The 24,426-nt window shown below is 42.6% G+C and overlaps 1 protein-coding gene across 7 annotated transcripts in view; it reads right to left on the reverse strand.

The window, feature by feature from the left end:
* The window catches only part of PHF20L1 (PHD finger protein 20 like 1), a 54,696-nt gene extending 41,800 nt beyond the window's left edge, over window positions 1-12,896 (reverse strand). For 5 of the 7 annotated variants that reach the window (XM_065830016.2, XM_065830020.2, XM_065830017.2 and 2 more), the window contains exons 1-5: window positions 12,761-12,871; window positions 11,568-11,673; window positions 3,356-3,527; window positions 3,116-3,200; window positions 2,305-2,393 (exon numbers count right to left, since the gene is read on the reverse strand). In XM_065830016.2, coding sequence (XP_065686088.1) covers window positions 2,305-2,393; window positions 3,116-3,200; window positions 3,356-3,527; window positions 11,568-11,650 — 429 coding nt within the window. In that variant the 5' untranslated portion in view covers window positions 11,651-11,673; window positions 12,761-12,871. Of the gene's footprint in view, window positions 1-2,304; window positions 2,394-3,115; window positions 3,201-3,355; window positions 3,528-11,567; window positions 11,674-12,753 lie in introns of all 7 variants that reach the window. The other 2 variants (XM_065830015.2, XM_071803785.1) reach the window with 2 other exon arrangements.
* Window positions 12,897-24,426: the final 11,530 nt, after the last annotated feature.

A 24,426-nucleotide genomic window follows, 5' to 3' on the forward strand; every position in this document is an offset into this window, starting at 1 on the left:
TTTCTGTGTGATTTCAATTAATTTGCACATATCTGCAGAGCAACCTAACCTATAGTCTCATTGCATTGAACCACACACATATTTTCCACTCTTTAAAAATGTTACCTTTCCACCCTCACAGCTGAATCTTATTAAAACACTTCTGCTGCAACTCAAAAATAGCTTGAGTGTTACACTCTTTACAATCTCATCCTTTAAGACACACTAAGCTCAAATCAAAATTATTAACTAGTTTATATCTCTCTCCATGTCGTTCAAATTCTGCGTGCTTAGCACACACCTCCCCAACAGATTTTACATTTGTTAAATTGGCTAATCCGTTATTACTTAAGCTTACATTCATCTATAAAAGTGTATTTTTTTTTATTTGAAAACAGACAAAAAAAGTCTTAAGTTTAAACTAAGAATGAAGTGTTGGATCTGCCAACTCCATGATTTTTCAAATCAAATTATAGTCTTGGCAATTTTAAGCTTCACGCGGTTTTTTTTAGTAAATGTTTTCTAACAAAATAACGATGCAAAAAAAGCAAAACATCCATTTGAGTTCTAGGCTCAGTTTCAGATAATTGATTTTCAAACCAAATCTTAGATCACATTGTTATTCTTAAATACTACGACAATATTTTGAAAAGCAAACATTTTACCATAGCATACTGATAAAGGAGATGTTGCAGAAAAAAAGGTATCTTTGCCTTTGAAAGCTACAGAACTTCATGCCTATCTCTAATTTTGCATAAAGAAATGCTACGACTAGTATCAATTAGCATAACAAAGTGTAATCGGTGTTGTTCTTGCTGCAAGACAACTTAAAAAAATCTAAATCCACCTCAGAGTGCAAATTGGGTCCCCTTATTCTTTCTCAATACTTCATTGAAGCCACCTACATTCAACCCCTGAGATACACAAGACCAACACCGTAACTCTCAACTACTGAGAAAAATTAGAAATAATAGATGAGCAGGACGGCCACTAAGCATCTCTGGACATCAAAACGGTTGCTAAGAAATGGATTTACTGTTGTTTTTTTAACCTGAAAAATGCTCAAGATTAGTCAGAACATAGCTCCGTAGAAAAAGCACAGGACAGAGTAAGGGATTTCTTCACTTTGTCACAGAAGGGATATTTTAGTTCAATCACACCCACATTACCCAAGTTGTCCTTTTTACAAAGTAAAATGAAATACTCTAGCTTCCTAACTTATTGACATACTGACAGTATTGTTTGAAATATTATATACTGGTTTGACAGAGTTATGGCTGCAGCAAGAAGCCAGTGTTAGTGTGACTATGGATTTCTGTTTAACCTCTTTAAGGAAACATGGTTGAAATAATGAAGTGTTGCCTGCACAAAGTTCCAATGTTCACTGCATAGATGATCAACCCCAGTACACAGGTACCTGTAAGCTGGAGGTCAGGAGAGAGAAATGTTTTCAAGTCAATTTGCTTATCCAGCTGCCCTTGTCATCATATTACAACAGTAATTACAAAATACCTGAATTCTGTTTGCCACAACAGAAGGATTATTCTGAGGAAAACTGAGTACAAGAGCAGTTTTCTCACATTCCTTGTCTCCGAGCCAGTGGAGTAATTTCTCATTAACTATGAGAATACAGTTACCATGCAAGGTAAATGCGATGGTATTTCCACTGAAAGCATGTAATGCTTTCAATGCTTTCAATGTTGCAAGTAATCATAGCTTAGTGACAAAATTATGTCCTCTATTTCACAGCCTCCCTCAACTTCTCCTCCGCATCTTTTCTTTAACAGAAACTAGATATGATCAGACAGAAAGAAATATTTCTCTGTCAGAATCCCCAAAAGTTATGATAAAGGGGAGAAAACCCCCACAGAACACTCATGTTAACAAGAGCACGTGGGCAAAAAGCTACCACAGTAGCAAACAAGAGATGGGGTGGAGAAGAAAAAAAAAATAAGACTACTGAGAAGCTAAAGCTTTTTCCTGAACGGACACCAGAGGAAAAAGTCTCTGGATGACCCTGATTTTGCAAACTCTGCAAGACAAAACTCTGGGAACAGGTTAGTCGGCAATGGAGTGTACGGCAGCCAAGCATTTCAGATGGAGACAGGACGACTTGAGCAGCACGCTCTGGGGCATCATCCATAAAACTGGTGAAGCAAGGCAGTGCAGGACCTAGAATGAAGACTGTAATCTAAAACCAGTTGTGTGAGATGACATTGTTACTATCTCACGAGACAAAAAAAAAACCAAAACCAACCAAACGAACAGAAACACAACACAAACAACCCTATATAAAAACCTAAGAGATACCTAAAGTATTCTTACCTGCCCTTTTGCATCCTCTGGCATAGATTTGATATGCATCCTCTTAAGACATCGAATAACACCATCATAGAACTGTACTGTGAATGTTCCTAGAAAAGGATCGATGTAATCACTATAAGTAATGATGAGTAGAAACAAAACACACCTTGTTACTATGAAAGCTTTAGCAAAATATTTTGTAGGCTTTATGAACAAAGGAACCAGGTGTTACCTACAGTCAGAATGAAGAATTTCAAGAAGAAAAACAAATGAGAGCCTCAGTGAAAGGCTGCTCTGATATTGTTGCTCTCTGTGCACTTGGACAATTTCAAGCATGTTTAAGCTAATGTGTCACCTTTGCTCTTAATTCATTGAAACAAGTAATATTTGCAGTTGTCACAACAGGGAAACAATTCAATTCACAAACAAATGCTCATTTGCTTTAAACCACAGTAGAAACTTCTACTTAGGTTCATTAGAGACATCACCTCATCATGAAGCATTGTATCACCTTTAAAGAGATCTACAATTCCTAAAACAATTACAAAAACTTAAATATAGCGTTAGCCCAAATCAACAACAGTATAAAATACTTGCAATGTCGTGCACAGGATATTATTCTCATCATTGAAGAAATATTAAGTATTTTTTTTTCTTCCAAGAGAAATTCTAATTTCCTAATTTCACACATTATTCAATTTTATAGAATAGAAACATTTTCACTTAATAGTGAGGAAAACATTATAGACATGTTATTTTTTTTAAGCAGACTACAGCTACAGCATAGTATATGCAAAAAGTCTGTACCAATGGACCATACATGAATACATACCCTCTTTATTAATTGCTTCAATCTTTGCAGGGTAATATCGACAGTCTGTCCAACGAGCTAGGACTTCTTCCCCAGGCTTAAAATCCTATTTCATACAAATTAAGTCATTAATACTTTAATCATTTAGATCTTTTCCTAAAAAGAATTAAACATCACATGCTGGAGAGATTTAAAATAGGAAAACAAGTAGAATCGTTTACAAAAAAATTTAGTCAAAGGCAAAATAAATGTGCCACTTACAACAAATTCTTCATCATCTTTCAGCCCTTCTTTCCTTAATGCTGGTCGCTCCAAGGGTCGCAACCTATTGCTGTCCCAGTAAATCCACTCATCGTAGCGATGACTCCAACGTTCAAAATGGACCAACATCTTCCCTTCTTCATAATCTATCTTCTCAATACGAGATGGATACCTTGAATGATAAACGTAAACTGATAAACCTCAAAGCTTTCTCAAAGTGGTTGGTGCTTGATGGGTTGGGTTTTTTTTGCATACAACACTGCTTACATGGCAATTCAGAAAGTTATATTAACAACTTGTGCTGCAAAACCTTCAAGCCTGAAAAAGGTGAAGTTACTAAATTGATAGGATGTTTAATTAGAGTTATCTATACATATCAGTGATACGTCATCACCCTCATCCTAGTCAGATGATTGTACAAATTTAAACCTCAAAACCCCAGACGAGAACTGCCCGAAACTGGCATTTGAAGTCTGTGCTTATCAGTTCTAAAACCTGTGTTTTGTCTAGAGCAAAATTCTGCAAGAGTTTGTTTGCTTGAGGATGGAAAGGATATAAAATAGTTGTAGGAGTATGTATATGTTACTGTTTCATCAAATTATACCATCTACTCCAGAAAATCACAAGCAACTAGTAAAACCAGAAGTCAACAGAGCATTCTACTTAATCTAAGCCGCTTATTATTTTATAGATCAGCTTCCATTATTTCACTGCCATTAAATTTGATTCAGAGTAATTATTTTTTAGCAGTCATCTCTCCTTAACTCCATATGCACTAAATAAATATGTCACTCTTAATTAAAATTCAGATTTTACTCTCAGCAAACATTGCACATGCTCAGCAGAACTAATCAGGACTGAACTGCAACCAGATCAAGTCTTACGCATCTAATTCTGGGCATGGCATAGACATAGTTTAGGAACTATAAAGGCTGAGATTACATTTCTAGGGAAAAAAGGCAAATTCTTCTAACTTCAGCAATTATTATTCAGTCTTTTCATTTCTGTTTCACCTAAGTGATGTATTTCACAAAATTTACTAGGGGGATAAGGCACAAACTGTTTGCCATACTACTTCCTCCGCCAAAATTATTAGACCCCCCATTATTTCCACTGTATGGAATGCAGAGAAAAAAGGGAATGAGGGGGAATTCAGCTCCTTCAGTCCTTCACAAAAATACTGAAATGGATTCAAAAGTGCAAAGAACCTCAAAAACAAACAAACAAACAAAGTTAAGTAGATCATCATATTTTCTCCAGAGTTTATATTAGTGATGGTCTAAAGTTAACAAAACATGGGCTGAAAAGAGAAACCAGAGTGAAAGGGCAATCATCACTTTCATCAAGAGGCAAACTGTTTCTCTAACAAAGTGCTCCTGTGGAGCAATAGTAAGAGCAGATCTTGGGCAACCTATTTCCAGTCCTACTGAAAATCTGATCAGCTAGAAATGCAACTTACATATATTGGAACACTGGCAACATTTTCAGTTTGATACTTTCTCTCCACAATAGTGACGGTGTTGATAAAGGAGTCTTTAACACTATGTTCTGATTAAAATATAAGTTCTCAGGAAGTACAAGGTTTTTCTTATTTCCTGGTGACTAAAACAGGCCATTAAAACAAAAGGTGTCAGTCTCAATTCGCTCTTTCAATTCTCTAGTCCTACTTCTCTGGCTGTGGTGATGCATATGGCTTGTCCAGATCTAAATCTCTCAGGATAAATGAGATGCTAAATGAGAAAAACTCTGATTTTCTGCCACTACTTCAGCCAGATTTCACCCTCACATCAGAATGCACAGCCAGTCCAACCTCTTGTTGCATTTCTCTCATATGTACAATTTCAGAAACAAAAAAAAAAACCAAACCAAACAAACAAAAACCAAACAAACCCAACAACATCAACGCCACCATAGTCTCAAACTTCAGATTTTCATTTGCCATCCTACTAAGAAAAATCATTTTCAAGATACGAAAACTTCACAGGACTTTTTTCACAGGAGCAACAACATCAACCCCCTTTTCCCTCTCAAGTAGAACAAGAACGACAATCCAACAAGAACAGTGAAGCTGACGATATATTGTATCAAAACAGAAAGTAAAGCTCATGGGTCACAACCCGAACCCCATCATCAGTGTTCTGGTTTAACTTTGACCAAGGCTTCAACAAAGTAAGTCTGGTTTTCCTAAAAGGAAAGGATCATCAGAGGCAGGGCTTAAGTCCACATGCTGCTAAATTTAGGAATTTCATTATAAAATTTCTTACTAGTGTTTTCATCTTCAAGTGGTTCCATTTCAGACTTCTGTATAACTAGATACCAAGTTGCCAGAATAAGCAGGAAGAGCAGAAAGATGGGAAAACACCAGGAAAGCCAGAGGACAAAGTTCACTTTGTAGTAATCAAAAATAAGTTTGTACACAAGCACTGAGGCTGCTGCAGTCAAACACGAGACAAAGTTGATGGTGCTCACCACAGCTGGAAAATTCACATGCCAGCCAGGTAATAACACAAAAACACGGTTAGTCTACAAAATTCAGGGACCATCAGCCAAAAGACAGAATCCTCCTTTTCCTTACGCATCTATAACGCAAATACACTGTTCCAATTATGGTGCTACCCTATAGCAGTTCCACTGCTATATTTATATTATCATTATTATGGCTGGTGGTTGTCACTGGTCATCATCAGCAAAGTCACCATTTCAAGCACCGTGTGGAGAAAACAACAGAAGGGATAAACTGGCACAGCACAGTTCACTGTCCTGGAAAGAGAAAACCAAGTAAGACGGGGAAGAAAAATATAGAGTATCATTTAGAGACAAATATATATAGAATGAAGAAAGTTTCATGGAAAATCCAGCAAGCCAAGAATCAAGATGTTAATATGCATGGGGCGGGGAGAAAGAGTAAAGCTAGCATCAGTTAATAAAAGAAGATACGCAAAATATTAAGTCTCACTAGGGATCACTCAGGAGAAAAAATGCAGTGTCAGGTATTTCTTGGTTAATTTATCTCTGATAAATACAATTTCTGATATCAACATGTCAAAATGTCATTATCAGCTCTGACTCAAAGACCATTACACCGGCTTTGAAGAGTTAAGTCTTCTAGTAATCATATCATCACACAATGGCTTTATTCTAATAATTTCTGTTTCTTCAATGCATGTTAAGACAGTAGTTGCAAAATTAATAGAGCCAAAACCTGCATTCAACTCCAGTCCCCAGAGACGGAAGATTTAGCAAATCTCTAAACCAACAAAGCTATATACAATTGGTTATAAGGCAACTCAAAAATAACTTTGTATGGATTCAGCAACAAGTTATTACCCTCAATACCCACTAGGTTTAGCCACAATGTGCCACAAATCTGTATAAACAATAATATTTCACAATACAGAACCCACGGTGGAAAAAAAGCAGAGCTTATGTATTGCAGAATTCACCATTGCAAATTTTACATGGCACAGGATCATTTTTCTGGTGTTACAGTGTTTGTACTTTTACTGAAAATAATCCATTTCATAAATGGAAAAATTATACAAATATCTCAAAGGCAAGTATGTATTTCCTCCCAATAAAAGATAAAATGGCAACTTAATCCACCTTTTTAAAGAATTCTAGTAACAACACATATAGGAAAACACTCACTATGGCTAATATTCATGTTTATTCTGTAGAAAGAAGTATGAAGATGGTTACATCTCGTACACATGATAAATTTTACGTAGAAGTTCCTTCCATTGCAAAGCTACAAGGGGGTGTCATGAAGAAGTACTAGAAATGGAAATACAAACATCACTCTTTACAGTATCAAAGTGTAAATGATGCTTAAGGCCCAAAGAACCTTCCAGACAGGTTAATTCTTCCCATTCGCCCCCAGCAAGTGCTCCACACTACGGGATCAGAATGAATTTTGTAGACAAACAGATTCGCCAACGTTTGTCCCGCACAAACCAGAAAAAATATGCTCTGAAAAAAATTGAAGAAAAAGTCTTTACTTTTCTTAGAAAAAATAAAAGAACCACCACAGTCCAGTTCAATAGTGTTCTTTTTGTGGGAAGAAATAATAACTTGCAAGTTTTGGGTGTGTTCTTTTCATATCATGCTAGAAATAGTACTTAATAATCCCAATAAGTCTCAGCCGGATTTCAGAGGCTTCTGTTGTTATTTTTGGAAGAGAGAACAGGAAAACTATTGTTACCTGGTGGTTTCTGCCCAGTTTACATATTGTATCCTCTCCATTCCCAGGTTCCACTGATCCCAAGGCATAAAAATTATGCAACATTTTTGTAAAGCTGCAAAATTTTATATGGCTTGCAAAACTTACACTATGAAGCACTGGTCAGACAACAATAATGTTCCAACATTCATTAGGGACAATTAATGAGAAAGTTGCAGTTTTCATTTCTTGGCAGCATAAAAAAAAAGTACCCATTTTCTCCAATGCACTCAAAAGATTAAGGGCCACACAGAGTATTTTTCATTTTTACACCATCATCTTCATTTTGACTCTTGAAAAGTGATCGAAAAGTGGCAAATTGCCCTGTGAGATGGGACAAGTTATTTTAAATATGAAAAAAAAAAGGATGCAAAAACATTAGTAAGTTTGCACCTAGAAAGTCTAGAAACAGAGACATAATTCCTACCTTCACCATAATGATATAAAAAGTCTTCTATTCTACTCTCCATTCTGTCTTTGACACAAATAGTCTTCTGGTATCTGAAAAATCTGCAAACACCTATTTCTAACTCTCCACTTTCTATTATATGTATTGTACTACATCAATATAAAGCAGAGTCTTCACGGTCTTTTCAAATATGCAGCCATCAAGTAACCCAGTCAACTGAAATTCAAAGTAAGGACTGTACAGAATAAGATTTCCCAGAGCCTTACAGGTAAAAAGTTTCTTCTATATTGAAAAAAAAAATTAGAGATCCATCCTGATAATCAAATATACCGAGAAGTGCTATTGTTCTGACAAATAGCCTATTTTAGTGAGCTGTTTCCATTCCAGAACTGCAACAAAGGCCATGGATCTGTACTTCCTTCATTACCTACCTCAGAGTTTAGATGAAGCAAATTAATAACAACTGTTGTTGCTTGGCTTTTTTGGTTTTGTTTTTCAAAGCGATACCTGGAACTTATGGGAGAACCAGCAGAAAGCTACAGCCATAAAAGAAATCAGAAAAAAAGGAAAAGATGCATCTTTAAATACACCAGCTTTAGTTCCCACAGGCAGGGCACAGTGTCTAACAGCTTAAGAATCACTCTCACATGTGGGCATGTACTTGCAGAAATGTGCAGTATTACTGCTGTTTCATTTGTTTTGTCTGTGAGAGGCACAGGGTGTACGTGCACAGACATCAGTTTTTGTATGATATCGCAGGATAACTGAAACTGGAAGGGACCTTGGAAAGCCTCCAGTCCAACCTCCTGCTCAAGCAGGGTCAGCTACGGGATCCGATCAGGTTTCCCAGAGTTTTATCCAGCCCAGTCTCGAAAACCTCCAGTGTTGGAGAATCCACAAGCTCTTTGGGAAACCTGGCCCAGCACTTGACTGTCCCATGGGAAAACGATTCTTGTTCTTAGCCTGAATCTCTCTTGTTTCAACTTGTGCCTGTTGTCTCTTGTCCTCCAACCACACACCACTGCTCCAACCACACACCACTTGGCTTGGTCTTCTTGATGACATCCCTGTAGGCATCGGAAGGCTGCTGGTGGGTCTCTTGAAGCTTCTCTAAGCCAAACAAGTCCAGTTTCCTTGCCCTCTCTTCATAACTCATATAGTCCAGAGCCCTGGTCATCTTGTATATATTTAATAATTTTCTATTATCAGTCAATCCCATCTCATTTACTATCTGCTGACAGACAATTGCATTGATTTTGATTAGAGCTGCATTTCATAGTTTGCTTTAGTGCATTTACATGTAACAAGCGGTACAAATTCATTATGTAAGATGACTTCCCCTGTACACTGTTGTCCTTGATAAAGAAGAAATTGTAGTTACCTCCACAATAAAGCAAAAATAAACACACTCACTGACAGCCTGTCTTTGCTGATCAGTTTGACCAGCCTTTCTTCTGCTCGGTAATTGTACACGGCAAATGATACCAGTGACCCAAACGCTGCCTGCAAAAACTTCCTCACTTAAGAGTACGGGGTTTTTAAGCAATAGCCATTGTACTCAATATCCTCTCCAAAGTTTACAGACTTCAAACAGATTATGATATTCCAGAAGATCATTTTTAGCAACTACTACACAGATGAAAACTTAAAATCTACAGAACTGTCTCAGAAAGCAAAAACATACTTTATTTGCTCCCACCCTCTAGAAGCCCTTTCTTGATTAGCGTTTTAACTGGTCATGAACACTGAATCTTCAAATGACAGGAGGCTTTCAGAAAAATGGGAGGAAAAAATTAAAACCCTTTCAAAGGCTATTTTTCAGCAAGCGTTCTCAATTTGTTGCTTGTGGAAAGACTGCGCTAAGCAGTACTACTACTCCTCAATTTTGGTTTTGTTAAAAAATACAAGAGATTTAATGTAAGTTCAGCAATTTTATTTTCTTTGAAGTATATATTTCTGCATGCAGATGAAGAATGCATACAGCTCATATATAGAAAAAAATTTTAAAAAATCTACCACCTCCTTATGCAACAGAAAGCTAAGAAAAAAAAATTAACATGGACTATTATTTCAGCCCGTGTCACTCTAATAATAACATGACCGTGGCTTTCTCTAATAAGCCTTTTGGTTATGTGTATGAATATTATTTCATTTGAAATAGAGTCCTGCTTCCAGTGTTACTGTAACTGCAAAATGTTAATACTAACTTTCTGCTCCTGTATATGGCACCCCAAAAGTTTACATGCAGGTAAACTTGACCTGTTCTACCAGGTAGTCCAGACAATGAATCAATTCCTAGAAAGTTCAGGATAAATTCTCTTTTGCTGACAAATGCCAATCAACTCAGCTGTGGAGCTTGTGCCCAAGCCTGACAAAGCCAAATCTCCGGAACTACCCTGCGACTCTCCCCTGTAAAAAGGCTGGGGAGATTTGATACGAACCGTACCCTGGATATCCAGTGATTTTATTGGACACAATTAAGCTGAAGTTATTTTTACATATTAACTTTTGTCATCTAGTAACATTAACTGATTATCTCTAGTCATAGAAGATGCTGTAAAAAGTTCTACTAAAATTATTTTGTTTTTATAGCACTATTCAGACAGTTTCAAGATCTTGGCATTCAGTTATGGAGTCGGTATGTTGAAAACCCATTCTACAGCAACAGGTAAGAACAGGAACTGTTCTGAAAACCGTATTTTCCCTTAGAGACCGTTTATTAAAACAAACACTTCTGCTATAACTAAAATCAAAGCTCTGCAGGAAAGCAACAGAAAAGCAGGTACAGGCCTCTGTATTTCACAGCCCAAAGTAAACAGAGAGCAACTAAGAAAAACTTTCTGGATAGAAGCACCACCTTCCTCTGTCATCTACTTTAACAAAACCAGGGATTTTTTAAATGATAATAGCATAGCCAGCATACATCATAAAATTAGCACACTCACATTAATAACATTTTAACTAACCATTCTCCTTTCACAATACACATGCTGTGTAGCATGGTTCTTGTGCCCACAAATTTCCTTTTTATACTTTTGACTCTTACAATGACCGGGTGCTGCAGTGACACAATTTTAAGCCCTTATTTCCTCCAACTGTTTGATGCAAACACAATTGTACTTACCTGTTCCACGAACTCCAAATAAAAATGTTTTCTTGTTTGAAAACCAGCTTTGTGAACCTATGAAGTGTGATAACTGAATGTAAAATAAACTTGCTTGCACATCTTGTAACTAAAACAAAAAAAGCCTTTTGTCACAGCAGTTTGCCACACTGACAGACCGATCCTCTCACACATGACACCATATTCCACACTACTCTGGAAATGCTCTTCACTTATTATGGTTACACGAGCAACTAAAGCAAACACACGAAAAGCTGCAGAAAAGTTCAGTTTGATTCCTAAAGAGAATATTTTCCTAAAAGCTAATCATTTCAACAGACTTATCATGTGGAAATTCATAAAGTTCACCTGTGAAACAGTCAGCTAATAGGTGCACTCAGTTTTATAATTAGACATCAAAACATACAACATAGACAAAATACTTTTACTCTTAGCAAATATTGCACAATCTCTTCCATACCATTTTTGCAAATAGTCCAGTGCCTCCAAACGAGCACCAATCTCAAAAGTGATTCCAGGACGATTTGGAGGCTTTTTGCTCATCTTGATATTTTCTTTATCACTACCTGTGGAAGGAAAGAAAAAAAACAAAAGTCATATTAAAACACATAGCATTGTCTAAAGCTTGTCACTGGCAGCAAATATATTCCAGGGGGCAGAAAAAAATGGAAAGTCAGGACAGAAATTTCACATCAACTACTTAGTTTACAGAAGTACAGTCAAGGCCCAAATAAGCTGCTAAAAATAAAAAAAAATCATGTATTTTCAGTCAGATTTCTTCCGCCTCTTAAAAAAAAAAATAAAACAAAAACAAACCAGTCACCAACCTTAATTAAAAATATAACAATAATTTTAAAAAAATCTGGTTCTCATCTGTGGAACTGTACCGCACTGTATTTCCTTGACAACCTTTCAGAGTATAACTTTAAGAGCTACCCAGAGTCAATGCGTGTTCTCTCCTTTAGCAGGAAAAGGTCAAAACCAAGAAAAACTTACCTTACCAAGAATGGAAACTGAAACATAAACATAGCCTAAAGAGTAACTTGGATGAAATTAGCAAAAACAAAGATAGCCTGAAAATGGCTTTTTTTATTTTTCTATGCACTCATCCATAGCACTAAGTTTCATTCGCAAGTGCCTTTTGATCGTTTTATTTCTGACAATTCAGTCCGATTTAAAAAATCACTTTTCTGTCCGATTGCTGCCAGTATTACCGTGACTTTTTGCTGTGCTACCGAAGCACGGAGCGGTTCGCCGGTGGGGCCGCAGCCTCCCCGGTCCGGATTGCGAGCGGAGCGGCAGCCGAACCCCAGTTTTGAAGCGGGGCTCCCCTGCCAGCGCCGGCAGCGCGATCCAGGGTGGCCGCCCCTAAGCACACAAAGGGTCCTGCCCAGCCGGGCCCGGAGTGCTGCACGGCCCCCGGGGGCTGAGCGTTCCCGCAGGCCCGAAGGAGGACGCGAGTGTCCGCGGCCCGACAGACCAAGGCCCGGCGCAGGGAGGCCCGCGGGCGCCGCCCCGCCGGGCCCGGCCGTTGTGAGGGGGTCGGCGGAGCCCCGCGCCGCGCCGGGCCTGCCCGGAGGGGCCGTCGCCCGCGGCCGCCCGCTGTACCCTACTCTACCCTGCCCTGCCCTCCCCGCGCTCCTTACCGCCTACCTCCAACTCGCAAGGCAGCGGCGGGGCCCGGTGGCAGCCCGCAGCCCCGGCGCGGAGGGTCCGGCGCGGCGGCCGCTCTCACAGCCCCGTCCCCGTCCCCATCCTCCTCCTCCTCCCCGCGGCCCGCCGCCGCGTCACCAACCCGCGACGCGCCCGCCCGGCGCGGCCCAGCGCCGCCATGACACCGCCCCCGGCACGTGACTGCGGAGCCGCCGCCGCGTGACGCAGGTGTGTGGGAGGGGGAGAGACAGGCACAAAGAGAGGCGGCTGCGCGCATGCGCGGCGGGGGGGCGGGGATGGGATGATTGACAGCGCCGGTCGGCCCGACCCTGCCCGGGCTTGGGGGGGCGGCAGGTGACGCCGCGGGGGTGACGCTGTCGCCGAGCGGTGCTGCCGCAACGTGACGGGTTGTGCCGCTGCCGCAACGTGACGGGTTGTGCCGCTGCCGTCACACACCGGCGGACTCTGACCTGAAAACGGGCGGGGGCGGGCACCGAGCTGAGCACTGAGGTGGCCACAGCCCGCGGCCGGACACCGGTCGCATCACATCGAACAGCTTGAGTTGGAAGGGACCTTCAAAGCTCATCCAGTCCAACCCCCCTGCCATGAGCAGGGACATCTTCACACAGATCAGATTGCTCAGAGCCCCGTCCAGTCTGGCCTGGGATGTCTTCAGGGATGGGGCATCTAACACCGCTCTGGGCAACCTGGGCCCGTGTTCACCACCCTCATTGTAAAAAATTTCTTCCTCATGTCCAGCCTGAATCTCCCCTCCTTTAGTTTAAAACTATCACCCCCTGTCCTATTGCAACAGGCCTTTCATATCACAGAATCACAGAATGGTTGGGATTAGAAGGGACCTCTGGAGATCATCCAGTCCAACCCACCTGCTAAAGCAGGTTCACCAGAGCAGATCACACAGGAAGGTGTCCAGGTGGGTTTGAATGTCTCCAGAGAAGGAGACTCCACAGCCTCTCTGGGCAGCCTGGTCCAGGGCTCTGGCACCTCAAAGTGAAGAAGTTTCTTCTCATATTCAGATGGAACCTCCTGTGCTTCAGTCTGTGCCCATTGCCCCTCAACCTATTGTTGGGCACCACTGAAAGGAGTCTGGTCCATCCTCTTGGCATCCACCCTTGAGATATTGATAAATATTGATGAGATCCCCTCTTAGCTTCTCTTCTCCAGGCTGAACAGACCCAGCTCTCCCAGCCTGTCCTCAGAGCAGAGCTGTTCCATCCCTCTGATTATTTTTGTGGTCTCCTCTGGACCTTCTCCAACAGGTCCATGTCTTTCCCATACTGAAGAAAGTGCAGTCTGAGTTTCCCTCCGTCCTTTACTGTGAAATGAGCTTTATGTTCGCCCAGGGACTTTCACATTTTCGTTCTTCCCAGTTTCTCCACATCCCACTGAGGGCAGGGGGTAAAGTGAGCAGCAGGGTGGGCACTGGGTGGCTGGTGGGGCCAACCCACTGCCATCCCTTTAGCACCCAGCCTGGGGCGTCACTTAACAACAGGACCCAGTCAGGGTGCACTGGGCTGGATTTGTAGCCATTGCAGCTGTTTAGCTGCTACTTCGTGCTGCTGTTCCCAATGTTGACTTATTTGCTCCCTTTCTTGCTGCACCCCTTCCAGGGGTTCTTAAAGGTTGCTGTCAGCTTTTGGTGATTGCTGTGCTGCTTATCACAGTGTTTTGCTTCACCTGGGAGATCTCTGATAAAACACTGGCCTTGAGCCAAGTCTGTCATTTGGCCCCTGCATTGCTGTTATTCTTGTACTCATGGAGACCTCCCTCCTCTTCTCTACCAGGATAGGTGTTTCCAACCTTGTTGAAACAGCACAGTCAGCATCATCATATCCCTATGGATGTGATCAGTAAGGTAACAATCAAGCTTCCACCAGCTAACAAAAAAGAGATGCTTTCCTAGGTTTCTGGAGACTGCACAGTCTGGGTCACAGTTGGCTTGTGAGTCCTCTCCATTGCATGACCCGAAAAAAGACCTTTTTTCCAGTATGGCCCTAAAGAGCAGCAGGACAGACAGGAGGTAGTTTCTGTGGTAGCCCTTGAGCCCATCCGGACAGGACCAGCTGCAAAAAACATGGTCTACAACACAGATGGAGAGCATGGCCTTACCCGGACCCTGTGGCAAAAGATGCCTGGAGACACCCGAGGTCCATGTCTGAGATTCTGAAGCTGGGGACATCAAGGGTCTGAGCTGCCTGTGCTGCACCAGATGTTCATAGGAAGGGTCCCCCCAACACCTCATGCAGCCGATGCTGCGTGGAGTGAGTGGGTATTGTTGATGACACAACAAGCTCAAACGGGGAACCCCAACAGCCCACATGTTCTGGAAGAGAGGACAGTTTGGCCAGGAGGCAGAGATTTCAGAGCATCACCTGAGGAGGTGGCTCAGGCCCAAGAGTGTAATAACTTAGTAGAAAATGAAAGATGATACACTCCATTTACCTGGATCTTGTTGTGTTGTGCAAAACCATCCGATGTAGAAAGCTGCTGTGTGGAGTGCAAGTCACGGACCAAATTAATTTATTAGACTTCTATGAACATTTGAGGGATGTTCCACAGACTCGGAGAATGATGTCTGTGTGTATGTCAAAGGAGAAGGAGAGAGCTGATGATTGACGGAGATGTACTGGAGAGTGTGGGACTCGAGTATGGTGCGAATGGTCTGGAACAAAGGGTGGGGATTGTACTGGGTCTGGCTGGGATGGAGTTAATTTCCTTCATAGCTGTCTGTATGGTGCCATGTTTTGGATTTGTGGCTAAAACAGTGTTGATAACACACCGGTGTTTTGACTGTTGCTGAGCAGCGCTTGCACAGCATCAAGGCTTGCTTTGTTTTTCCACTCTGCCCCCCAGTGAGTAGGCTGGGGGTGAGCAAGAATCTGGGAGGGGACACAGCCAGGACAGTTGACCCAAATTGGCCAAAGGGATATTCCATGCCATACAACATCAACTTTAGCAATAAAACCTGGGATAGAGGAAAAAGAATTATGGTACTTTTGTCTGCTGGTGGGAGGTGGTACATGATTGCCTTTGCATTGCTTAAGGGGTTTTGGGTTGGAGTGTTTGCTTTAGAGTCCTTTTTTTTTTCTTTCCTTCGCTTATTAAACTATCCTTATCTGGATCTGCAAACAATCTCACTTTTTTTCTTCCTATTCTTTCCCCCATCCCACTGTGGGGGGAGTGAGCAAGTGGCTGTGTGGGTGTTCGGCTGCTGTCTGAGGTCAACCCATCTGCTTTGGTTAGTCCCTGCCAAGCTGCCTCCCACTTGAAGGGTCTTTATAGGGAGACTGTGCAATGGGATATTTTAGAGTATTTGCTGTAGGATTTTTTTATTTCTCCTTTGATTTTTCCCTGTTCCCATTTTCTTAGTAATGATGGCAAGCAGGAGAGACTGAAAGGGCTTGAAGAAAAACAAAACAAAATCAAACAAACAAACCAAACAAACAATGACAAAAAAAAAAAAGCAAAAACAACAACAACAAAAAAACCAACCTTTTTTTCTCTCATTAGTAAAGAAGTTGCCATTACATTCATTTGAATTCTTCTTACTACCCTGAGAGTCATTTTGATATAGGCTTTTGTTAAGAGGGTTTGTTGCAGGATGGTGAGAGTTGTTGCATTAGCAATGAGACCTCTGCGAGTGGCAATGAACGTGCAGCGTCAGGATGCTGTTATAAAAGTGAAGGTGCTTCTGTCCAAGGAGAGGGAGATGGAGGAAAGATAAAAGAGGTAGCAGGGATGGGGCAGGGTACATATGGGTGGTTGAGTCATGCTCTCTTGGCTGCTGGAGGCTCTTTGGGTCATGCTGTGGTACAAGAAGGGCTCAGAGCAGCGTGTGGCACCTTGGGCATCACCTCACTGTAAGGAGAGGTAGGCAGAACTGACACAGACTGCAGAGGTGAAGCAAAACCCAGGTGTTTGGTAATATGGGCTAAAAGCTCATCTGCACACCCTCAAAGGAGCACAAAGAGACAATGGCAGGAGGGGAAGGCCAAATAAACCCCTGCCTCAGTTGTTCCTTGGCCCATCCCAGGAGCCACCAGCCCATCAAAGGTCCATTTCCTAAAGCCCAGAGGAGCACAAGGGCACAATGGCAGGTGGGAACCCAAAATGAGATCTCAGGAGGAAGGGACACCCCAACACAGGGTGTCGCGTGTGACTGCTACCACTCTGCCTTTGGAACAGCAGAAGTTTGCTTGTGGTCCAGCAGCACAGGGCAACATTTCACAGAATCACAGAATGGCTGGGGTTGGAAGGGACCTCTGGAGATCATCTAGTCCAACCCACCTGCTAAAGCAGGTTCACCAGAGCAGAGGAGACTTCGCAACCCCTCTGGGCAACCTGTTCTAGTGCTTTAGTACCCTCAAAGGAAAGAAGTTTCTCCTCATATTCAGATGGAATCTCCTGTGCTTCAGTCTGTGCTCATTGCCCCTCATCCTGTTGTTGGGCGCCACTGAAAGGAGTCTGGTCCTGTCCTCTTGGCATCCACCCTTGAGATATTTATAAACATTGATGAGATCCCCTCTCAGCTTCTCTTCTCCAGGCTGATCAGACCCAGCTCTCTCAGTCTCTCCTCATAAGAAAGATGTTCCAGACCCCTCTTCATCTTCATAACCCACTGATGGACTCCCTTCAGTAATTCCTTGTCCTTCTTAATCTGGGGAGCCGAGAACTGGACACAGAACTCCAGATGCGTCCTCACCAGGGCATGGTAGAAGGGGAGGAACAACCTCCCTTGACCTGCTCGTCACACTCTTCTTAATGCACCCCAGGATAGTGTTGACCTTCTTGTCCACAAGGGCATATTGTTGACTCATGGTCAACCTGTTGTTGACCAGAACTCCCAGGTCCTTCTCTGCAGTGCTGTTTCATTGTGCTGTTATCTGAAAAGAGGAAATCAAGGAGCCCCAGCCAGTGTCCCCATGTCTTTGCTGCCATTTCAGTCATGTCCACCCCTGTCCTGCCGTACTCCTGAGGGCACCCACAGCCCTCACTGGCCCTGCCCTGCCTACCCTGCTCCCTCCCCCACCCTGCCCATGGCCCAGGACCCCATTTCACCTACTGTATTCTACCATAAATCCAGTGAGGGACAATTTTGGCAAATACCTTTTTTTATTCTTTTAGCACAAAAACATCTCCGATATTTAGTCGCATCTCCTATGAAAACAGGGCTGTGTTGCATGTCTGTCTTCCCTTTTCCCTTTATCCACTTGTAAAACTTATACCTGACTTTAGGCTTGACAGAGATAGAAGTCTCATCACATTATCCCAACCTGTTTCTTTTTAAATGCTCAACTGGGTGGGGAAGAGAAACGGCATTGACCACTCCATGCTAGAAAGGCTCAGTGCTTACTCTACTTCAGACACCAGACCACCATAAGACAGAGAGATGCAGGAAAGGAGATTTCATTCCTTCTGCCCCTCAGAAAATTTGGTGGTTAGTCTTGTCATGAAACATGTCTTTAGCTTTCTGACTATTACACAGACCATAAATTGCAATCCAAACTGGATAGGAGATTTTATCTTGCCAGTCAGTGACTCATGAAGACTTGGAGGTGGAAGAGAAGATTTCATAATCAGCTGAGCATGAGCTCATGGTATGCTGTTGATGCTGAAAAGACTAATGCAGTCTTTGCAAAGCACATGCACATGGAAAGACTGAGTAGGAGTAGAGAGGTGACATTATCTCTGCACTTGGCACCGTTATGTTGTTATTAAAATAACTTACTGTTCAGAAAAGCCATCCAAAAACTGGAATGGTTCAGGAAAGATCTGGGAGAATGATCAAGCACCTGGGAAAAAAAGATATTATGGTGAAAGACCCAGACATTAGTTTGTTTATTTTGCCATTTATTTGTTCATGTGGGCGATTGGATTAGTCCATAAAGTACTTTAAATGTCAGATATTGCTATCATGAGGTGACAGTCAATGAAATAAAACCTCGTCTTTGTTTTTATCCATATTTTAGTGGGAAGACACATTTAAAGTGACTGCTGATGTTTGTATTTAAAAGGTGCCTGCATGGCCTCAGCCCAGCAAATCCACAGCAGCACCTCTGTCCCGCTCTGCTCAAATGTGTAGGTGGTTTGGTCACAGCCTGGCTCTGCTCTGTCATCATCTGTCCTTTTCTGTCACTTCCTTGGTCCATTTCAACACCCTTTCAGTTACTATGTTCTCCTCTTCAGTTTCTCTGCCCTTATTTTTCTTTCATCCCAGAAACTCCCTCCCCTCCAGAAATTCTTCCTTTCATTTGTAAAGATTTCCGCTATCATCTCACCAAACACTTCTCTTTTAAAACCCTAAATTTTCCTGATTTCTGGGAAATATCCCGAGGTGACAGAGTTTTGGAGCATGTGGCCTTCTATGGGAAAAGAAAGTGGCAAACACCAATTGCCATGGACACCAGCCAAAATAGTCACCCCCCATGGGTTTGCAACACCAACTCCAGTCTTTTCCACTTTTAAAAGACACTGAAGCTGGACATTTTTCACTCAGTTGCTGTCTGGTTCTTTGCAGAATGCCTTTAACTCAATAAATGGTTTCTCTTGGAGAGCTGGCTGTTTGCTGGCAACCACAGCACTATATTTCACTGCACGCTGGAGAGGTGACATGAACATACAAACCAGGAGCCAGGTTCCCTTCTAGCAGTACTGGAAGAGTGAAGTATGGCAAGATGAGGATGCTAAAGCGTGACACCTGCTAAGGCCAGGCGAGTAATGACATTTGCATTTATATAGGTAGCTTCAACATTAATGAAAGAGTCCAAAATCCATGAAAAGAAAGGAAGAGCAAATGCTGGCTGTTGATGGAGGCTGAAGGAAAGCAGGTGAAGTTACTGCTTACCAGAGTGGCACCTCCTGATGCTCTGTGTGGCTGGAATGGAGCAGTGACCCATTCTGGATGAAGGCAGCTTTGCTGTCCCATGTTACAGCCCCATTAAACCACTTTCAGTGTATCCATTTGATATTTACTGGGGACATACTCAGCACTTTCTGTGCTATTAATACTGTTTTGCAATGAATGTTAGAACTCCTGAGATTTGTGCTTTAGCCTCGAAACAGTGCTGTGCAATGTGTTGCTTTTCTCTGCCTTACATATTGCAGCCATATGTCTTGGATTGTGTTTTGGTTTTAGAGGGGGTCTGTAGATTGGAACACATCAGTAAATATTTTACTGAAGCTTTTTTTTAAAGCTTGGATGAGAACAGTGCTGAACAAAAGCTGTGCTAATACCGGCTTTAATAGTGCACGGATTTCCTAGATTATTTCCTTATGAGATTGAAATTCAGCATATAATTTACAGTGCATCAACAGGGCACTTGACTCACAAATATTTCCCAGTGGTTTTACACGGCCTGTCGTTTTTGAGATCTGACCTCAGGGTGGGTAAGGGAAAGGGACAGAACAAATGTTCTGCCAGGATGACAATGACTGTGTTGATGTCACCATTTGAGCACTCAGCAGAAGGATGTTTATTGAAGCTGTAATGACATTGGGGAGTGCTGTAAGAGGAAAGAGAGACTAAAAGGCAAATCAGTGCAAAACAGGCGGTCTAGCAAGGACAGTTTTACAGTCAGATTGCCAGTATGAATGTGTAGAGAGAATTGGCAATTTGGACTGAAGGAAAACAGATCTCCAAAACTCACATCTATCCAATGTGGTGGAGTCCGGCAGTGAGAATGAAAAAACGTACGTGACATCTGCCAGCAGGCAATGCTGATCACTTTGTAAAACGGATGTGATATTTTCCTGTCTCCTTTGTGATCCTCTGAAAACTGGGGTGTCCTCAGGGGCTGAAAAATGGTTGTTGATTAAGAGATTAGCCCTTAGTGTCCAATTCTGCCTGTAAAATCACAGAATCACAGAATGTCAGGGATTGGGAGGGACCTCGAAAGATCATCCAGTCCAATTCCCCTGCCGGAGCAGGAACACCCAGATGAGGTTACACAGGAAGGTGTCCAGGTGGGTTTGAATGTCTGCAGAGAAGGAGACTCCACAATCCCCCTGGGTAGCCTGGGCCAGTGTCTGTCACCTTTACTGAGAAGAAGTTTCTTGTCAAATTTAAGTGGAACCTCTTGTGTTCCAGTTTGAACCCATTACCCCTTGTCTTGCCATTGGTTGTCACTGGGAAGAGCCTGGCTCCACCCTTGTAACACTCACCCTTTATATATTTATAAACAATAAGGTCACCCCTCAGTCTCCTCTTCTTCAAACTCAAGGGCCCCAGCTCCCTCAGCCTTTCCTCATACAGGAGATGTTCCACTCCCTTCATCATCTTTGTTGCCCTGTGCTGGACTCTCTCCAGCAGTTCCCTGTCCTTCTGGAACTGAGAGGCCCAGAACTGGACACAATATTGCAGATAATGCTTGCAAAGCATTTGTTCGTGGGAGGAGTCACTTGTTTCTTGATACTTGGCCATTGGGTCTGTGCTGGCATGACATGGACAAGTTCCTGGAAAGCTATCAGTGTTCTGGTCTCTGTTCTCAGTTGCCTTGTAGGCCACATTCAAATCCTTGATATTTGTGCAGTGTTGGATAGCATCCAAGCTATAAAAACACTGGTACCAAGGCTGCCTGTGCCTTTTCCTCTCCCTAGCGGTTGACTTAGTCCAGGACATCAGTTTGAATCCAGCTGGAAATGTGACAAGTTAAGTATGGCACAGACATAGCTGTAGAAATTGCAAGCAGTTCCAGAAAGGCCTGTGGACTCTCAGTACAAGCTTCACAAATTTAGACTTTGCTTGAATCCTGGCATACAGGCAGAAGGGAACTCAATCACTGTCAAACTGCAGTGGTTATTTACATACAGATAGAGGGACAACTGATAAGGATGCTGTGTACAACATCACGGAAGACAGGCATTTTAAAGAACGTTATTAGAGTATCGCTGACAATTGTTATTTGTCTTAATTTAGAGCAGGAGTGTCAAACTCATTTTCACCGGGGGCCACACCAGGACTGTATAAATGTAGGAGAAATTGTATCTATACAGTCCTGGAAATTACATTCGGCCCTTTGAAGACAACCGCGAGGCTGGTGTGGCCCCCAGTGAAAATGAGTTTGACACCCCTGATTTAGAGAATCATAGAATCATTTTGGTTAGAAAATACCTTGAAGATCATGGAGTTCAACTGTTAACCTAGCACTGCCAACTCTGCCTCTAAACCACGTCCCTAAGAGCCTCATCTACGCATCTTTTGGGTCAATAGGCATGATTTATTACAGAAGTGACCATGACATCAGTATCTTCAGTATTTTGCCTGTACCATTGTCTCAGGAACCAGCAGTACCAATACTTTCTCAACTATAGTTTTTCAGTGTATATGAAGCATAGCATGATCCTTTAGAATCATATGTTGGCCAAAGCCTTCACTGCACATCAATACAAGAACCTCCACCATTGGTCCATGCAGATCACATCAGGACTATCACAGGAACCATCCAGGATCTTGAGTAGACTCATCAGCAGCACATCACCACCTCCTGAGGAACATTAATTTCCATTTGGGGGCTCATAAGGTAACAATGGAACTCCCAACCAAAGATTCAGATTTTATCTGTCTAGATATGACACCTGGGTGGTTCCCTAAAGCCATGTGTATCTAGGTGGCCTGTGCAGCTTCCAGCCACCAAGATGGTGCTGTGCAGGTGGTCTGTCCAGCATTGCCTGCGCTGACACAGAGAAGCAGGAATGTGGATAGTCGAGTCTTCACCACATCTCACGGGGTCTTCCTGGGTTGGCCACATTGTGCTGGGTTTGAATGTGCCTTTTTGTACCTTTTAGAGCCAAGAGTGATAAATCTCCCTATACTGTCCTACCTGGTATAGTCAATTTTTCAATTAATTTTCAGATACCTCTGAATATTTTTGACTTGTTGAGTACTATATGAACAGCATGAGCAAAGAGCTGTGGTATGGGACAAATAGCTTGAGTTGATGGCCACTGAAGTTGGTGGAAAAGCTAAAAGCTGTGAGCTTTCCAGGAGATTCAAACAGAGTTACAGAAGTGTCCAAATACTCTCAATCGCATTTGATCAATAAGCACTCTACTCCCTCCACCATGGCCACTCAATTCACTCTAACAGGCAAAATACCCTTTCTGAAAAAGGTGTGTTTAGCAGAATAGTGACTGCATTGAGTTGCAGTGAGTAGCTGAGATGGCAGATTTATGATATAATATGTGCTAAACGCTCATCTGCACACAGGGGAGTACAGAAAGACAATAGCAGGAAGGAGAGCCCAAATAATACTCCAGCTGCTCCCAGGCCCATCCCAGGAGCCATCAGCCCATCAAAGACCCTTCTGCACCAGCCCAGAGGAGCACAGGGGCACAAAGGCAGGTGGGAACCTGAAATAAGGACTCAGAGGAAGGGACACCCTGTCTGGGCCTGTCCCAGGGCTGTCTCAGAGGATCGTCAGCCACCGTGTCCAGGCATGAAACCCACCCAGATGACTTAACACCAGAGCACCTTTGGGACTGAGGGTGTTGCTGCCTGGGGACATGGGACACATTACGGCCATTACATCCCTAAGGGTGATGGTATAAGAGTGGGCTGCTGAGATCCAGGGGAATCCTGACCCACTGCACCTGTGTGTGTGATGATCTGTACCAGGAACTGGAGTGGGGCTGTGACCTTCAGGGCTCAAATGTCCAGGTGCCAGGAAATGGGGAGAGTGGGATCTAGGGGCAGCTACTGGGCAAACGGAGTGTCTGAGCCCAGCTGCTGGAGGGATCCAGCGTGAACAGATGTTTATTTATCTGTATATTCTCACTAAGGACCTCTATCCTGTTCATCCAGAGAGGGAAGAAGGCTGAGGCCATCAGTGCTGTCTGTGTGGGTGCTTTGTATGTAGAATTATGGAGCAGAGAATAGTTTGGATTGGAAGGGATCTTCAAAGCCTATCTAGTCCAGCTCCCCTGCAATGAGCAGGGACATCTTCACCCAGATCAGATTGCTCAGAGCCCCGTCCAACCTGGCCTGGGATGTCTCCAGGAATGGGGCATCCACCACCTCTCTGGGCAACCAGGGCCAGTGTTTCACCACCCTCATTGTAAAGAATTTCTTCCCCTTGTCTAGCCTGTGTTTAGACATGCCTGTCTTCATTATCTTTTATCTTATGTTACCTCAGGCATGGAGCTGCCCCAGCCTCACCTCTCTTGGACTGCCAGACCCAGCACAATGTTTTCCACCAGCAATATGCTTTCCCCTTTATTTGTAGTGTCAAAAGTAGAGTAAAGCTGGGAAAAGATTGGAAAGATCTGCGGTATTTCATGTTGTAACTTCTCATTTCCTTCCTTTTGTGGGTTGAACTTGTACTGTATGCAACAGGTACAACAGTACTGCACAGCGAGCTTGTTGGTGTATTCATTCCCTACAGTTTGAAATCTGACGGTTGAGATGGGATCTGGGGTGGGGTGTGCAGTTTGAGGAGCAACAGGTAACAACAAATGTTATTTATACATCTTTGTATGTGCATATAAACTATACACTAGCACCTACCTATAAAATATTCCCTAATGCACAAAATTTATGTGTCAAAATCTTGTGGAACAGTGAGTTTCAGATCTGAATGTCAGTGATTAAAAAAAGAAAACACCTCTAAGTCTAAATATGGTATAGACACAATATATTTTAACTGCATATA

Source organism: Patagioenas fasciata, chromosome 2 (genome assembly GCF_037038585.1).
Source record: "Patagioenas fasciata isolate bPatFas1 chromosome 2, bPatFas1.hap1, whole genome shotgun sequence".
Classification (NCBI taxonomy): Eukaryota; Metazoa; Chordata; class Aves; order Columbiformes; family Columbidae; genus Patagioenas; species Patagioenas fasciata.